Source organism: Rhagoletis pomonella, unplaced genomic scaffold (genome assembly GCF_013731165.1).
Source record: "Rhagoletis pomonella isolate Grant_MI unplaced genomic scaffold, Rhpom_1.0 Rhpom_scaffold_03961, whole genome shotgun sequence".
Classification (NCBI taxonomy): Eukaryota; Metazoa; Arthropoda; class Insecta; order Diptera; family Tephritidae; genus Rhagoletis; species Rhagoletis pomonella.
The window spans coordinates 1-18609 of record NW_023462512.1 but is presented as its reverse complement, the minus strand read 5'-3'; the positions used below and the strand labels follow the sequence as shown (position 1 = coordinate 18609).

Sequence of the window (18609 nt, the reverse complement as noted above, 5' to 3'; positions counted from 1 at the left end):
TTCTGAAGAAATTTAAATAGAAATTTGGTTCGCAAATTTTAATACTATGTCCCCACGGGCACTGCCAATTACGTTGTTCGCTTCTGAAGAATTACCCCGTTCACACGACTCATTCCAAATTCGATTTGACAATTCAATTCATTGGGCTTTTCCTTCATTTCCTTCTTTTCTCTGTTTTGATTTGTTCCATTCTCTCTTGCTCTGACAGCTGAGTTCGATAAATTTCCAATTAAAATTAGAGACGGCAGCGATTTGTTCGTAATTCGCATGGTAATTGGATCTGAATTACCTACAAATGAGGTAATTCGCTCTCGAAATTTTGAATGGTGAATTACGTAATTGAGAATGAGAGCCAATTACAAATAGGAGACCGAATTATGTGTCATGGGAACTTAGTATAAGGGAACTTTCTTCTTAACTTACGACTGAGCTATAAAATAACAAATACAAATGTCTCCTTACTTAATAGTCCTTAGCTTGCGTATCGCATCTTTAGTTCTTTTCGCATTATCTTTCCCGTTGGATTCTTGGGTATTTCAGGAACGAACACAACGCCACCATCCAATTTTTTATACTCCGCCACCCGCTCAGCAACATAGTCGTAGATGTCCTCCACGGTGGCCTGAACGCCCTCGCGCAGCACCACAACAGCGCGCGGAAGCTCACCGGCCACCTCGTCGGGTACTGGAATGACCGCTGCCTCTAAGATACTCGGGTGCTCACGCAGTAGGCCCTCCAATTCGGCGGGTGGAACTTGGAAGCCCTTCACTTTGATCAACTCCTTAATGCGATCGGTTATGTAGAAGTAGCCGTCGTCGTCGTAGTGGCCGATATCGCCAGTTCGCAGCCAACCGTCGGCGAAGAAAATGTCTGCGTTGGCCTCGTCGTTGTTCAGATAGCCCTTCATTACTTGCGGGCCACGCACACAAAGCTCGCCGGTAGTGTTGGGACCCAGCCCCTTCTGACTCTTGCCATCGGTTGCGACGATTTTAGCCTCGGTGCTGGGTGCCGGAACGCCAGCGGAGGCGATGTGGTCGTTGTTAGTTGGCACCATCAAGGCTACCGGGGAGGTCTCGGTCATGCCGAAGCCTTGTAAGAGTTTCTTCTGTGGGAATCTGAAGGAGTACAGGGGTTTCGTAAAGAAAATAATGAGTAATCAGTAACTTAGGGTACTTACTTTTTCAGGAAGCGCTCGATATCGCTTTCAGAAATTGGCGCTGCGCCAATCAGCACATATCTCAGCTCGGGTGCAATCTCAGGCGTCAGCTTCGGATGGTTAATCATGAAGAGCGCTAAAAGAAATGATTTGGATAGATGAGCAGTTGCGCCTAAAATTTACAGCCTCGTTTGCACAAACCTACCCATTGGCGGTACGACGTTTAAGATCGTCGCTCTGTACTCGTACAACACCTTGATCAGGTCTTCTGGCCTAAATTGCGGCATTGTTATCAGCTTGGCGCCCATCGCCAGCTTCGAGAGCATAATCACGTTGAGACCGTAGATGTGGAAGAACGGCAGTATGCCTGGCAGCACCTCCTGTCTGCCGGATTCTCGTAGCTTTAGGCCCATTTCCAGTTGGTCGCCGTTAACGGTGATATTGTTGTGTGTGAGTTGTACAGCTTTCGGTAGGCCGGTGGTGCCCGATGAGAAGGGCAGAAAGACCATGCTGTTGGGATCCACGTTGTAGTCCTTCAATTGCGTGTAGTCCACACCTTGCGGCTTGATGAGCTCAAAGAAATCAATAGCGCCGGCGGGAAGTTCTTCGTCGGGCTGGAAGCGTATCACAGCGATGGGAAGGTCCTTCTTTGCCCATTGACAAGCTTCCCGGATGACACCATAGCCAAGAGTGGTGCCCACAACGAACTTGGTATCGCTGAGCTGTAACTGGCGGCCAATTTCCTCTGTGAGGGGATAAGTAGAAGTACGGAAATAAGAATTGATTAAAATTACTGTGGCTCACTAAATCTAAAGTGCACGTGCTCGGACCTCTAAAGTTGTAAAGTGGAATTGGAGTAGCGCTTGCGACAGTTATAACCGAAAGGTTGAGCAAAATTACTTTCGAGCTCGCTATCTTTAAACTTTACTCCAGATAGTGTCAGAAAGAAAGAAGTCTCAGGTTCAGGCTGGGTTAGATTATGGGGAATTTGATGATTCAATAGGCGAGTATAAAAGGGTTAAGGATTCCGAATAAATAGTAGTGTGATGTTGTTTCTTTAAATTGTGGTCTCTCGAAATCAGAGTAGCTGGCAGCTGACTGGGCCTAGACAGCTGCCGTGCTAACTATCGCAAACGGGCATGGCCGAAACGATCGTCGAACTAGGCATTGGACAAACTGGATGCCGCAACGAAGCAGCTCCTGTTACACTTTACTCACGTAAACTTACTTAAAGGTGTTAAGCTTTCAGAGCGCCAAGTGTTTTAATGTTAAATAAACAAAGGCTAAGTTGACCCGCTTTTCAAGCACACTGTGCCATATTTCACAGATTCAATTGGCGTATGATGTGTTCCCATGCATTCGCTGTAACCGTGAAGGGCGTACAATGAACTTATCGGAGATATAATAATTAACATATACATATGTAATTAAATAAAGGAGAGAAACAACCAGGCGATTACGCGACCCAAACTGAGGTGGAGCAAAAGCAGTTGCAATGGAAAACTTTTGAGAAGCATGAGTTGGAGCAGCGCGTGCAATGTGTGCTGAGTCTATCGATCAGTATCTGCAGTTATGTAAATATATGTACATACGTACATATGTATAATTTTACTACAAATATATTTTGCGCATCAATTTCACATTGATTAGTCTGCTCAGTCAGACATATCAAATCGTGGAACTACACACATATACATATATAGTACATATTAATGAAAAAGTTTAGAAAGAGGACGGTGTGCTATATAGCAGGAATCGTATTGCTTTATAGCCTACCTATTTTGTAAGATTTCTTACTTTAAGTTTTTAGTTAAAGAATCGGGCGGCATTTTTCACTCACCAGCTGTGTAGATGGGATTCACTGTAGTCACCGTTAGACCTGCTTCCACAGCGCCTAACGCAGCAATCGGGTATTCCGGCAAGTTTGGCAAGCAAATCGCAATCGTTGAACCAGCTGCAAGCTTAAATCGGGTCTGTAGACGTACGGCCAAGGCAGCACTACAGTCGCGCAGCTGAGCATAGGTGTATTGGCGCCCACTGATCAGGCACATCTGCGAGAAGGGAGAAATGGAAGAGATTAAATTGGAAATAAACGAAATGAAATGAAACCAAATGAAGCAGAATGAAATGAAAACGGAAGAAACGAAATGAATTCAATTGAATAAAATATTTTATAATACAGTACAACAAATTTCAAATAGTTGCAGACAATGGGAATCGGACCAGCTGCATTCGATAAAGCTGGTCAGATTGGTGAAAAAGTATCAAACGATTTGTAAAAGTTGGTTACCACTTCTTTTATGCATCGATTTTAAGTTGTAGCACCAAAAAATGTTATCCAAAGCTACAATATTATTTTATTTTTTTAAGTTAGGTAAGTGATTTCAAATTGCTAAAACTTTTCTAAAAATTAAAAAAATATATATATTTAATATTTTTCATCTACAGCTTGAAATCGATATTAAAAAATGGTAACCAACTTTAACAGATTTGTAGGTGTTGACCCCCTAAATGAATGCAATTGGTTTCATTTCCATCACTTTTTGAATGTTGTACTGTGGTACAACCCAGTCATCAAAATTCGGTAAGAAGAGACCTTCTAGGAGCGCTTTTTTCTAATATTTTTAAGCGGTAAGCCTTTCATGCTCGATTCCGTATTTCTTTTCTTTTGTCGTATGGAATGTCCAGAGTGGCACACTTTCTGATATCGCATATCGTTAACTCTGCCCCGGACATGTATCGATGCGATTACTGCGGTTTCTGCTTTATTTGACTTCCCGTCCACTTTGGAAGGACTGGGCTATTTGAAAAACTTTTAATAAAGAAGAAAAGGCCCGCCAGAAAGATGTGTTTTAGAAGCGCTTATTTTCACGCCGACTGGGTAGCATCCCTATCAGAAGAGGGAAAATTTGGAGGTTATGTTGAAGTTGTCAAAAGTTACCATTTTTACTAGAAAGCGATCGCATACTTTTCAGTGTTAGTTTCTCGCTCTGACCGGATTTTTATTTTTATTTTTATAGCTTTATAGTTTATATTTATAGTCCGAGGAATATAGGAATATACCTATTTGCATTGTTTTCAAATGTTTTTGAATACTTATGCTTATTGACAAACCCCAATTGTACTAAAATAATAATTTTACTGTGAACAACTGTATTCGAATAATTTCAAAGGTGAGTGGTTAGTCGAAAATGAACCGTTAGTCGGATTCGAACAATTAATCGTATTCTTTCCATTTCGACTATCAACTGAAAATAAAGTTGCTAATCGACTATTCGACTAACCGAATAGTACACTCTGCATACTGCATATTGATGTTTTTTTTTTTTAAATTTTTGCGTTAATATTTCTTAAGTCGTTTAAAAATTGCATACATATTTGTTGTTGCACAATTCATTGAAATGCGTCTGCGCTACACAATTGAAAAGTTATTGAAGTCGAACAAGTGAGCTGAGCAAAGAAAATCATTTTTATTTTTATAAAATTTTTTTTCCGGTTAACCGTACTTCGATGGGTGATGATTTTCATACATAAAATGTCAACAAATTTTCAAGAGCAAGTTTATTTAGTTAACATTCTCCATTTCGATGCTTTGTTTTGTTTTTTTTTTGTGTATTTCAACCTATACAAAATTACCGCTTATCACATAATTCGCTCATTGTGGTTTTTTTTTGTTGTTTTTGCAAAACTCGTTGAACAACATTTCGCGTAAATTAATAAAATTCAAAACAGACAAGCCAATAAACATAAAAACATGTGTGTTTTGCTTTTGTTTGATTTTGATTTCTTTTATTTTTTTGCCTTTTTTCATTGTCTGTTTCAGTACAAAGTTCAGTAGAACAACGTCCAAAGTCTACAACTAAACGCGATGCGCAGTGATACACGAAGGTGGCGGGGGAGAATAAATAACAAGATATTTGTGCATAAATATATACATACATATGTACATTAGGGTGCCTCACAAAAAAAAAGTTGCAGTTTTTCCAACGATATAACAAAAATATTATATTTCAAGACTGTCGCCAAAATAGTTCGAAAAAAATATTAAAATTTATTATGGACCAATTTCAAAATGCCTCCAAACTCGGGTTTTATTATAAAAAAAGTTATCTTTAAAAAATGTTTTCCAAAAAAACACCATCTGAATTAATTAAAAAAAAATAATAAAATTTAAAAACTACTTTTATTTATAAACAAGTAATTTTTAGGAAAAAAACCGACTTCAACTCCCATATTAAAAAAAAAAATATATATATATATCTCATGATCCATTGATCTACTACCTTTCCGATGCAAAAAGAATTATCGAAATCGGTTGACGTGGTCCAAAGTTATGCGGTAACATACATAAAAAAAAAATAAAAATAAAATAAAAAAAATATTCCGACGAACTGATAACCTCCTCCTTTTTTGGAAGTCGGTTAAAAACTAGAGTTTTAAAGTATTTTGAAATTGGTCCACCTCACATAATTTTTAATACATTTCCAAAATATCTTGGCGGAAGTCTTAAAATATAGTATCTACGTTTTATAAATTTATTTTTCAAAACTATTTTGATACATATATAAAGAACTGAGCTTTAGAAGTATTTTCAAATCGGTGCAGCTAACGTAAATCTCAATGTTTTTCCAAAATATGTTGGCGGAGGTCTTAATACATAACAAATTTTATATACCGTTGCAAAACCGTAACCGATTTTTTTGCATGGAATTTGATGGTGCATCACTAATGTATGTACACATAAATATGTATATCTAAAAACGTATGTAACAGGTGCCCGTGTTGCCACATAAAACATTATCTTTCCTACCAAACGAGCTCGGAACCTACCAAAAGTGAAGCTTTGCGTTTTATGCTACTATGTACTTCTATTTATTTACACTCTAATCTTTTAAGTCTTTGCGAATTAAGGGAGGTTCATTAGCACTAGAAAGATTGGAAAATCGGCATACCTTGAAAGACGGAAAGGGGTTTTGACCCAACTACTTTAAAATTAATTTTAGTAGAAAAAAACTTATAATTAAAAATTTTTATTCGTCCCAAAAATAACATAAAAATTAAATTTTAATTTTGCTGTTCTGGTTTTAATTGGCAAAAAACTAATATGCATGTCTGCTAACAGGGTCAAATGAACCCATTCGTCTTTTTAGGTAGTTCTATCTTTTATTAAAGATTTAGACACACCCACTCGCGGACCTACGTGGGGAACTAGGGGAAAGTATAAGGTCTGTTGCCGTTTCCGGCTTTTGGTCTACCCGGGGTCCCTTTGACGCGCCCCTAGATCGGTACAGTGCCCTACAAAAGTCCATCCTGTCAAACTACCAACCTATCAAGCAAAAAAAAAATAAAATCCTACCTCTTGTGGTAGAAAAAGCTCAAATCGGCAACACTGGTAGGTGCGCTAAAAGCATCTCGCTGAGTTGGAGAGTACGCGCACGCAAGTGAGCGCCAAGTGGGGTAATCAAACCGAATCTTTATCAATCAATACAAACATATGTATATACTATATAAATATATATGTATTCATGTTCATACGTATGTAGTATGTATTTTGTATCTAGTAGGTACATTAGTACATATGGATTTGAAAATGTTTAAAAGTAAATAGCTGCAGCACGACGTGCTACTCTGTGAGCCCTGTGGAGAAAATCTCTATTTCTGAACTGGTGCGCTTCTAGTACATTTAGACCCAGTACTGTTCCCGGTAAATCTCTTTTGCATGCAACCAACTGGCGAATTTAACATGGCGATGTCCTAGGAAGTTTCAATTGCCCCCCACTGCGAAATGCGTTTTTAATTTGAAATTAAATTTGTTTAAATGAATACAAGAAATGTACGTTTCTACATATAGATTTCCAATGAAAAAAGTGAAATAAAATAGTTTTTTTAAAGTACCACATTTCACCGATTTTGGACTGGTTCGTTTTTGGCGATAAAGATCTAGTACGGAACTAGAAATTTGATTCACTAGATCGCGTTTTCCCTGCAGGGAGTTGAAATCAAATACAAAGGTGAAATGGGTGCATAAATATGTATTTGTATTTTGGGCTGCTGCTGTTGTGCGTGTGTGTGTAAACAACATTGGGGGGGCGCGTCATAAAATGACTAGCCAACATTTTTATTGACAAATAGAATGCAAAGAAAAAAATCAAACAAAAATTAACAAAGCACAATGCTAGCCAGAAAAATAAAATAAAACCACATACTGCTGGACAGATATTTTGTATTTGCTTTTTGGCTTTAATTTATAATCAGTTGCTTATGGTTGTGTGCTTTTATAGCTATTTGGTGATACGTACATATGTACGTATATAGCCACATAGAAATATTTTAAGTAGGAAGGTAATCTTTATGCTGATAAGCTATAATACTGGCAGTTATTTTTGTATTTAATGGATTAAAAGATTGCCTTGAAATAATTATGTAGATTTTAAAATTCACTTCTGTGTTATTTAAATCGTGCCTAACCCTATCAGTGCAATACATTTACACTTAAAGTAAAGCATAAAAGACAGCTGTAAGTCTTTACAATAAACCACGATCAACTCAGAAAGCCCACAATGAACGTTTTTGATCGAGGTAAAAAGAGCGTCCGATAGCAAAATGTGGAGTGCTTCTAAATAAACGCTTTTTCAAGAAGACTTTCTTTTTGGATGCTGTATTAGAAGATCGTTTAATAGCGCTGCCGTTCGAAGGCAGACGAGAGAGAAGATGCATTTCCACAGCAACGTAAGTAAAGTAAACGAAAAAATCGTAGTAGACGTGTCCGTACGTGTTCGTACGTGTCTGGAGCAAAGCTAACTATTGCAATGTGTCATTATTGCTTGTGGCGAATTTTCCCGTCTAAGGACAGCTGAATTAAAAGGCCTTGAAACCTAGCCATTCCATAAAAAATAAAAAGGAATACAAAATCGTTCACCAAAAGCGTATCACTTTAAAAAAGTTCTGAATTAAGCGCCTCTAGACGCCGTGTTTTTTTGGCATCAGTGGATGGACATTTGAATAAAACTTGCATGAAAGCTTAATATCTTTGGTTGGTCTAATGCATTTTTTTTTCGTTAAACAAATTAGCTGATTGTTAATATGGACGCCTAGCAAAGATCAACTGATCACCGGAAATGTTACCGCGATTGGACTGCGCTCATTACTAATTGATTTTTTATTTATTTACTTTACATAAAAGTGGCTAAAAAAAGTTAAAACGATAACATACATATGTATATATGTACATATATAGTTTAGCGAATGAACGTCACTCAGAATCTAAGTTCAGGTTTTTGCGCGTAATTTACTTATAAAATATGCTAATTTACCCTCACTTTAATTACTACACTAAATGATTTAATTGCAGCCACACCTCTTTCTTGTATAACAAATGTTATAAGTAGAGAGTATGTATGTTTAGAATTTTTTTTTTTACTAATACCTGTAACATTTGTGCGTTTTTTTTAGAAGAGTAGTTACACAATTTTATAAAAACAAAAGTTTTTCAGCTGCTATTTTTTCATTACACCGGTCTTTAAGAAACTATGAAACTAATTTTTTGATGTAGTAGTTAATTTTATAACTGATTAAGGCCTTAGTGAGTAATCTACCGACTTTTGTACAGAGCCCAATTTCGAGAGAATACGACCCCCTATTTTTATTTTATTATTTACAGTTTTGTACATCTAATATAAGGTGTAATAAATAGAAATATTTTTTTTTTGTATTTAAGGCATTAACTATGAAATCACCTACAACTCAATATGTAAACAAATATGTAGTGCTAATAAATAAACAAGCAAAGAAATTAAAAAAAAAATATTGTTTTTCTCATTGATATTTTTTATGTCCAAAGGTAGTTAGTTACAAGTTAGTTGACATCTAATGCAGAGGTATGTAACTACCCTTGACTATTTCGCAGCCATTGCTATAGAAATATAGTCAGCTTTCCTATTTTTACAATCGATTTGCGCTCTTTTATTATTTATTTCTGAAGCTGATTTCCTAACAGTAACCAAAAGATCTTTCTGGCTGCTCGCACGGGAAAATAAAATTTCTCTTTCTCAATTTAACGGCGAATTGTGTGGAAAACTTAAAACTATTCATAGCAAAGGACGAGATATAAATGTTCATAAAAATCAACTAGTATCTCTATAAGCTCAAAGAAAAACAGTTTCTTTTTATTATAATTCCAATGTTAAGAAGAGAAAAGTCGTGAAGTGCAAACATGTGCGCAACAATGCTGTAAACAAATCGATTAATTAAAACGAACAACAATTAAGTAAGTGGCTGTTAAGAATTCAATGAACTCGCAAGCGGCTCAAGTGATTGCATGATCAATTAGATGAATATTGTTTATGCATTCTCATATGTATGAAAATATTTATTTGGATATGCATACAAAAATTACTGCACTTGTTGATAGCTGTATATTGTATTTGTAGTACATATGTATGTTTGTTGATACGAATAAATACGTTATACATATTTGCTCTTGCGTCAGTGTCGCTTTCAATTATCTTCAATTGCTAGCAATATCTGCAAAATGTTATTCTTTATGCCGTGGCATGTTACACAAAATATTTATCAGTGAGCGCACTCATATCCATACAAATGGGTTTAGCATCCATGCACTTATATGTATATGGCCTGACTTTTTTTATAAATACATATGCATGTACAAATGTCTATTTTCTTATGAATATTAAAATAAAATATGAATACGAAATTTAAACAAGTAATTTTTAAGCAAAAAACAAAACCGACTTTATTTCTCATTAATTAACTTCTTCATGATCCAATGATCGCATCTAAACCAAATTAGTATGGGACCACTTCTTTTATATTATAGAAATCGATTAACCTGGTCCAAAGTTATGAGGTAACATACATACAAAAAAAAAATATTCCAACGAATTGATAACCTCCTCCTTTTTTTTTTGAAGTCGGCTTGAAATAATAATTTACGGCACAGAAATAAAAGTTTGCTTAGTCTGTGTCGGCCAAAAGTGTAGGTGTAAATTTTTGCATACGCAGATAGAAGTGCAGACATGAACTTAAGGGCAAAGTCTAAGCGTGCTATTTTGAGCACTCAGAAATAGCAACGACAATCTTGCAATCGCCAAGTGTAGGCGGACTTTCAAAAGCTGCCACAAAAAAAAAAAGAAGAGAATTTTGTTATTTTTAAATTGAGCGAAAACGTTTTAAGAGCGCCTGACTGAGAGTAGTTGGCTGTGCATCATTCCGACTAATCTTAACCGAGCGCTTTTTAGTTGTGATGCTCGCAGTTAATGCAAAATCATTAGGCTGGAAAGTTTGCATATGATGAATACACTGTGAGCTATTTTTGGCACCGCGCTACTTTTTTTTGTTGTTGAAACGCGAGGCTGCGCTCTATATAACGTTGACCTTTTCACTTAAAAATACATACCACCACTTGTAAGCCATATGCAAACCATATGCAGACGATATGCAGATAATACCCCAGCAGGAAAGTGATGTTGGCGATTTCTTGTTCCTAACTCGCGTACTGGCAATCTGCGTGTTGAGATTTGAAAAACGTCGTAAGAAAACAAGGCGGGGTATATTTATGCCCAAAAGACAATCTTAAAGTCTAGACCCCTTAAGAAGGAATGATCTGATGTGACGGACTCGATTCGTTAGACAGTTAGAGGGAACGATAGCCTGAAGCTAGGGTACATTCGAATCATCTCGATCGTCCAACATACATACATATTCTAATATGATCTAACTTCTATGTTTGAGCAGCAGAGTAAACCTGGATGAGAGCTCTCACATAAAATATAAAGAAAGACCCGTCTAAAAACTTCGGTTGGGGAAATTATTATACCATTTCTTAAAAGTAAGCTTATAAAGGAAAATTAATCTGCTCAAACCTCAGACCACGCTTATGGCGTTGCTAGTCGACAGAAAATTAAACTATTGTTAGTTTTGTTGAATTTTCTGGAAGACCCTTCGATTATATCAACACTAGTCCCCGATTTTCAAGCAAAATAATTTTTTGACTGAAAGTGTCAGCCGATGATTAATTTGAGGCCTCTGCTTGATCTAACCGATCGCCGATCTTTAAACACCCATAGATTAGGTATGTATATAGTATACCTCACAAACGATACTGCATAAGTCGCATTGAAGAAAAGACTGCTAACTAAGCTACCGACATATATTTATGTACATAGTTCATAGTGTTTATATGTATATTAAAATTTCTCTAATGATCCCTATGACAATGAGCTCTACATTGCTCACATTTATCCATAGATCTACAAGTGAATTTTCCTGCAGGGTTTAAAAGCTATTCTTTCATTTGGCGAACAATCCACATTTACTTACTTATATACACACTATATATATCATGTATGTATGTATCTATGCACCTACACTATATTGCTTTTAGTGTCTTAATTGAAAAGCTGGTGCAACTTTTCACTTGTATCATAGATCTTATTAAATAAATATACAAACTTACATACATACATATGTATGTAAGTACACAAATGTGAATATGCATATGAATACAACTAAAGCAATTTAAATATTATTGGCACAATTAATAACTATTCTTGTTGATTTGCTTTGTTAGGCTATTTCATGAAGATATCCATAGTACGCGAGAGGCACGCGAGAAGTCAAGGTAATAAAACGAAAACTTTTGATTGAGTGCCAGCACGTTTCTAAAGGGTTGTGAAGGCGAGCAACAAGCTACATATGGGCATTTCCCAAAAAAGGTGAACCGAAAATGCAAGTAAATTTATTCAAACGGCTTTATAACTTTAAATTTCGTAATCAGATGGCGAAAAAAGGTGTTGAAAACGCGAAACGGTGGAGAGAATAACTGAAAAAATTAAATAAAAAATTAAACTTAGTATATGTTACTAGTAAAAATATTGTATGGGACAAAAATCTGTCACGTCCGATATGTCACGTCCGTTACTAGATTTTAATTCAAAATTGAATCAACAACGAATTGCTTCTGATTTAAAATGAATTGGTGGTAACGGTCCATAATTTGACTTTATTTAAAGAATGTTTAATAAAGGAAAACCTTACAGAATTTGCTGGGTTTTGCTTAATTTTACATGTACTCTGAAATAACTTCTGTTTTTGTCGCGTCCGTTATGCCCTCCTTTTCATCGATTTTCTCGACGTGTCGAGTGTTGCAAGCGCATATAATTTTTTTGTCAACCAAAAGACGGTATAAAAGCTACATAACGGCAATTTTTTTTACAAGTGACTTAAGTTTTCGTATGATTTATTTAACTCTAAAGTAGTAGGAATGTCGCGTCCGTAACCGAGGATTTGCCCATATGTATGTAAGAAGGAAATCAGACTTGTGCCTGAAATTGTAAGTTTTTCACGCATGCTACAATTTTATTATAGCATGCAATATTTTTGCATTTACATAGCGTCGCCTGGGTAAAAGATTGTCGTAAGCGTCATACGTACGTGTATAACATACGACAATCTGTTACCCAGGCGACGATCGGTGCGTCAAGATAGTATTGTGTGCTTCCAGAAATACATGCACCTATGTATGTTTATACATAAGTACACATGTATATCTGGTTGTAAATTTGTTTTTACTGTTTTTCTTAATTTTTTTCTCGAAATTTAAAATCTTATCTTATCAGCTACAATACTTCAAATCCTGCGTCAAGTCTCTCGCTTAAAGTTCGCACACTTATCAGACAATTCTCTAACAATTTAAACAAACGCCAAATCAAACAAAGGCACTAATTGTGGCTACAAAGTAGATGTTTTTTATTGCGTTGGGTTAATCAGTTTTTACTTTTACGTAAATATTGTTTTTCGTTTGTTCTAATTTGTGTTGCCTTAGAAAGATTAAGCTTTATTATTTATTATGTAATAAAGCTACCCTAATTTACTTACAACAACTAATGTACGAGGACGTAAATAAAGAATTTCGAAAGTACACTACTCAAGAAAGCGTAAATATCTATTTTGTAATCAAATAGAGAGTACCAAGTTTTATGAACTGTTTTTCGATAAACTTTGAGATTTTTAAAGGAAGTACTTTTTTAGCGTATTTTTGGTCCTTTAACTAGACTCTATTCATTGGTTTATTTTAGAGCGAATTTCCTTAAGACAAATCGGTTCAAGCTTTATGCTATCTTCAGTTACCTCCTGTTCCGTTTATTGGTATTGGTAAGATTTTTACATATTATATGCAACGTCAAACAGGTTTTACTTTCTTCAAAAAAGGTATGAAGCTCACGTTAGAGAATGATTTAGCGAAAAGGATTCCTTTTCCATAAAAAATTCACAAAATTTCTAGCCAATTATTTTATATTCTCTGAAATAGCCCATCTTCACAACGAAAGCTTCTAAATGCAATAAAAAAGCTTTAGAAGTTTCTAAACTTTGTCTGCAATAGGTTTGTTTCCTTTTTATAACCTCATAATGAAAGCTTTGCGCGGCAATGTAAAAGCTTTGAACATTCTAAAAGAGCTTTTACATTCTGCGCGTTCATAAAATATTTATAGGAAACTTAGTAGAAAAGCATAACTGTTCCATATGATGAGAAAATATGTAAAATCTTTCGCTGGCCAAGACAGCACAAGAACAAGCATTTTCAGGTAACATCGGCTTCTCTCTAAAGTCCATCATTTCGCGTTGAAATCTTGCCAATTAAGTACGAAAGCTCAAAAATTTCATTACATTAAATTTGGTTTGCTACATACATACATACATAGAAACATAAAAACTCTGTACTTAGCACGGAAACAAACTTGCAACAAAAAATCACTGATTTTTTTTTGAAAATTAACTAATAAAAAAATATTTTAAAAATAATTTGGCCACGTCCAACTTATTTAATTCATTAAAAACCCTATCGGTAGAGTGGGCTGAAAGCTTATTGCTATAATGTGAAAGTTTATGTATGAGCTTTTCAAAAAAAAAAAAAACACATTTTTGTTAGATTTCAGAATGCGATAATGAAATGATTTTGTTTTTAGATTAGATGTTAAAAAGTATGGTTTATTTATTAATACATTTTTTTGCACTCACCGCCGCAATGTTATTTTCATAATTCTTTATATCTCGCCACACATATTTGTCCACTGTGATGTTGAGCACCTCGACTGGGTCAAAATGCGATTGTTTGATGTAGCCTTCCTCTTCGCTGTAGGTGAGAAATTTGTCTGGATGATTGAGGCCAGATTGTGTGGGCTGTGCAGTGGCCGCAGTGTTCAGATGCCGGGCGCCTGATGCGACGGCAGCCACGGATGATTGCACAGGTGGCGCAAAAAGCACAGAGCGCACCAAGTGGCGAAGCATTTTTCACTTGAAGCGAAAGTGAAGTGTAAGGAAGGGGGAAAATCTTTGTAAAAAATGTGTTTTTTTTTTTGGTTGCTTATTTTGTTACTTCGGGATCACGTCACTATTTTTGCATGCAAAAAACTTTTATTTGCCAGCGAGGATCTTTTGATTACACTTTTCTGTCCCTCTGTTAGATTTTTTTGTTTTTAAATATCACTAATTTTATTTTTATTTACTCGTTATATGCACAATCACGTCTGCAGTCTTTGGGTGTCGCGGCGCAACTAAATATGTAACTGGCTGTTCGATCGCTGGTCGCTTGGCTATATTCAACTCTTGTCGTCGCTGCCTGTGTAGGCCTTTTGTAGCGAGCGAGCGGCTACGTTATTTTGTTATTTTGCTTTTGCTATTGTTGCACTTGCGCCAGTGACTCTGCACACTTGCCTGCAAGATTTTTTATACAGGTATGTATGTATGTATTTATATAAATACGTTCATAAGTAGGTAGATAGCAGTTGTTGTTGTTGTTGGCATTGTTTGTTTTCGTATGAATTATTTTGTGTTTTCGAGTTCGTTAATACATTCAGCGACAGATTTTTTGTTTACATTTTTTAATCTTATTTTCATAAACCGGTTCGTTGCCTTTAATTTTTTATCAAATTCATTAACAAAATTGTTTTCGTAAAATTTTGTATATTTTTTAATAACAGCTGCCTCGTACAAAGTTCAAGTAGATCCTCTTTGGTTGTTATTTTTGTTCTGGCTTTGGGTGATTGCATCTGTATGTCTGTTGCTGTTGCATGCGCAGTGGCAAAAAACCATTGACGTTTATGAAACAAAAAATATTTTGTTATGATTCTCTTTTATATGTATGTGCCTTATAACATCTGTAAAAAACTTAAAAATTTAATTGTAAAAAGTTTCACAATTATCTTGTTAGTATTTCTTTTACTTGATATTCATAAAAAGGTTTTTAATATGATTTGTTTTTTAAATGATTTTCATTTCCTGTTGGTTAGTCTGCGATATTTTTGGCGCGAGTTTACATTTTAGTTTCAAAGGAACTGGAAAAACTTGCGAGCACCGTGCCCCAAGCGCTAGTCCCCTATCCGAAAAAGAAAATAAAAACTTTTTTCGTCATAGTACTTAGCTGACTTCAGGGGAAAGTGAAGTCATTTTGCGTTATCATATTGGCTTAGAATTCTTCTCTGGACACCGCAATCGACTACCGGAGGATTTGAGTGTAATCTTTGAGGCTCAAACTAGGCTAAGACGAGCAGAGAGCGACCGCTGTGCAAGGTTGCATTCATCTCCATCATCGTAAAATTAACCGCAATTCAAACAATTTATGAAGTATGTATAGTGCAAGGTTTGGTGTTCGGAGTGTTTTTTTTACAACGGTTATACAACATTTTTCCAGTCTAACTGACGTCTGGCCACATTTGTGACCTCTTCGATAGCTCCTGTTTTTCCCTATCTATTGTAGATGCTGCCTTATGAGTGATTGCGTCATTGACGTCATTTGACTTTGCTGATTACAACTGTCTATCAAGAAAATGGCATACGTACAAGGCATGTTATTAATGCCGCTGTGCATTCCTATATACATATGTATGTACACTAGGCCGGATGTGTGTTCATATGAGTAAAAAACACTACATGTGATGAGCTGTAGCTCGATATATTTATCGAAAAGTTTGGTATTTTTAGCTTAAACTTACGTATAACGATTTCATTTACCAACTTTATTTGTTCCTTTTTCAGTTCAGCGAGATAGAGGCATCTTTGGGCATTAGTGGGACCAGCATACATTCAATATTAAATGAAAATTTGGTCTTGAAGAAGATCTTTTCTCGTTGGATACCGCTTAATTTCACAACTGCCCAAAAAAGGACTCGTGCCGAAAATTTGGAAATTGGGTTAAGCGAATGCAGAGGTATATTGACTTCCAACGATAATATATTGAAAAACAACGACCCATTTTCATAATTATTTTACTTTGTTTTCAATATAAGAAAAATTATGAAAACCAACGGATTTGGCTTTTTTCGAGACCCAGCCTAATGTGAATGTAAAGCTTTTCACTACAACACACGATCTTTTTATTTTTTATTCATTTATTCAATATTACAGAGCAATTCTGGCAACTGTCTTTCGTAAGACAAATGCCATATCTGGTAACTATCTTGAAAGCTCTTTACTGTTTTTCGAAATAACTAACTGAAATATTTCTAAACAACTAATTGAAATATCTGCTATGCTGTTCGCCCTTCCGAAATACGTTTTTTTTAAACTAAATTATGTGCATAAATTAAAGAAATATATATTTTTTATTTACAAAAAACAGTAAAACCTAATAAAAGAAAGAAAATTATGTTAAAAATGAAAAAAAAAATGAAATAAAATAAAAAAAATATTTTTCAAAAATAAATGAAATGAAAAAAATCGTTTGAAAACAATAAAATCTAAATTAAATGCGAAAAAGAAAAAATTTAAATCATAAAAGCAAAAAATAGTACTTCAAAAGAAAAAAAAAATACTTTTATTTTAAAAATATAAAAACTAAAAAAAGACAAAAAAAATATGATCCTGAAAACGAAATGAAAGAAAACAAACATATTTTTCTTTTCAAAAACAAAATAAACAAATTAAAAGAAAATGAAAAGAAAAACAAATTAAATTAAAAAAATGAAGAAATGAATATAATAAGTTTCTAAAAGTTGAACGTAATTAAAAAATTAAAACAAAATTCTAAAAATTAAAAAAAAATACCTAAACTAAGAGTGGTACATCCCTACTTTGCTCAATCGGCCATTGCGACTGTTGGAATGTCTCTTTCAAAATAGCTTTTCATCACGAGTAGTGAATGAGTGAGAGAGCTTTTATTATAAGACTTTTGTCTTTCGAACTATCTATCATTCATTAGTCTTATAAAAGACTTTTTACTACCTTAGCCAGAAGTGCCCCGTTAGTCTAAGAACATCAGATTTTAACAGACTATTGCATACATCTTATACCAAATATATAAGCTCTACCCGAGTACTCCGTGAACTTACAGGTTTTTACACGAAATTGCAGGAAGGTACAGGAAAAATAATCCCGTACTCCAAAATCCTGTAAATGGGAGTGATTTTTGGAGTGTTGTGTAGAGAATGAAGTTGCAAGATTTTAGCTGAACTTTTTCTTCTGGTAAAATCATGAAAAGTGTCAAGCGATCACTGGTCGACGTTTTTACAGGAAAAATGCTTTTTTTGTTCCCGTACATTTTGTTGTTACTCACTTTTTACTCTCACTTCAGAGAGTAATTTGGCTGTTTGACATTTTTACAAGATTTTACACGAAAAGTATTAGACCAGAGCTATAAATCAGAGAGCAAAGTTTTAGTTCAGTCACAAACCAAACGTAGTCCATGAGCAAAGCTTTTCAAAGCTTTCAAAGGATAATATACCGGCGCGCACATGACATAATTTCTTTTTGGTCGGCACTGGTTTAGATCGGTGATGGGCAGTGGCTTGCCTGCCTGCAGACAAAATCCGTAGAAAGCTTCAAAAAGCTTCTCCCGTGCGATACACTTTGGATGTGGCTGGTATAGACATCCCACAAGGTGAAGGCTCTCCGTCTTTATTTTGCTTACGACAAAAAGGTTAAGTTCTCTCCGCAGCTGACTGCTTTACGCCGATTTACAAAAGCTATTCTGTCAACTGTGAAAGCTCAATTTCCAATAAAAAAAAACTAGACTTTACGCCTTAAGTTCTTATCTTCAAGCCTTGAAGAAATTAATAAAATGCATTTCTAAAGCCGCTTATCGAATTGAAAAAATACATGTACATACATACATGCACGTGCATGTACTCGCACTTTATTTATTAATGCAACAAAAAAGTGCACTTTGACATTGTACAATGGCACAAATAGCAAGTAATTAGTAATCAGGCATATTGATTTATATGCATAGTTTTTAACACGTATTTTTTATATTCATTTTAATTATTATTAGACTGTACTTACACACGTGTGTAATTAAAAATATGTTTACGAGTTGACCTATGATAACTGTTATTAAATCGATGTCAGTTTAGTTTATGAATCTAACATGAACACTATTAATAGTTAGATACATATGTAAGTAGAAGCTTTAATCACTCATTTAATTGAGCGCTATTTTA

The 18609-nt window shown here is 35.1% G+C and overlaps 1 protein-coding gene across 1 annotated transcript; it reads right to left on the bottom strand.

Annotated features, from left to right (window-relative positions):
• Positions 1 to 6: 6 nt before the first annotated feature.
• Positions 7 to 14929, bottom strand: LOC118754477 (probable 4-coumarate--CoA ligase 3; the record flags this gene model as incomplete). Its single annotated transcript, XM_036489353.1, is given in 5 exon segments — positions 7 to 1115; positions 1178 to 1292; positions 1362 to 1901; positions 2997 to 3207; positions 14192 to 14929. Coding segments are annotated over 5 exon segments (1779 nt in total). The 3' UTR covers positions 7 to 472.
• Positions 14930 to 18609: the final 3680 nt, after the last annotated feature.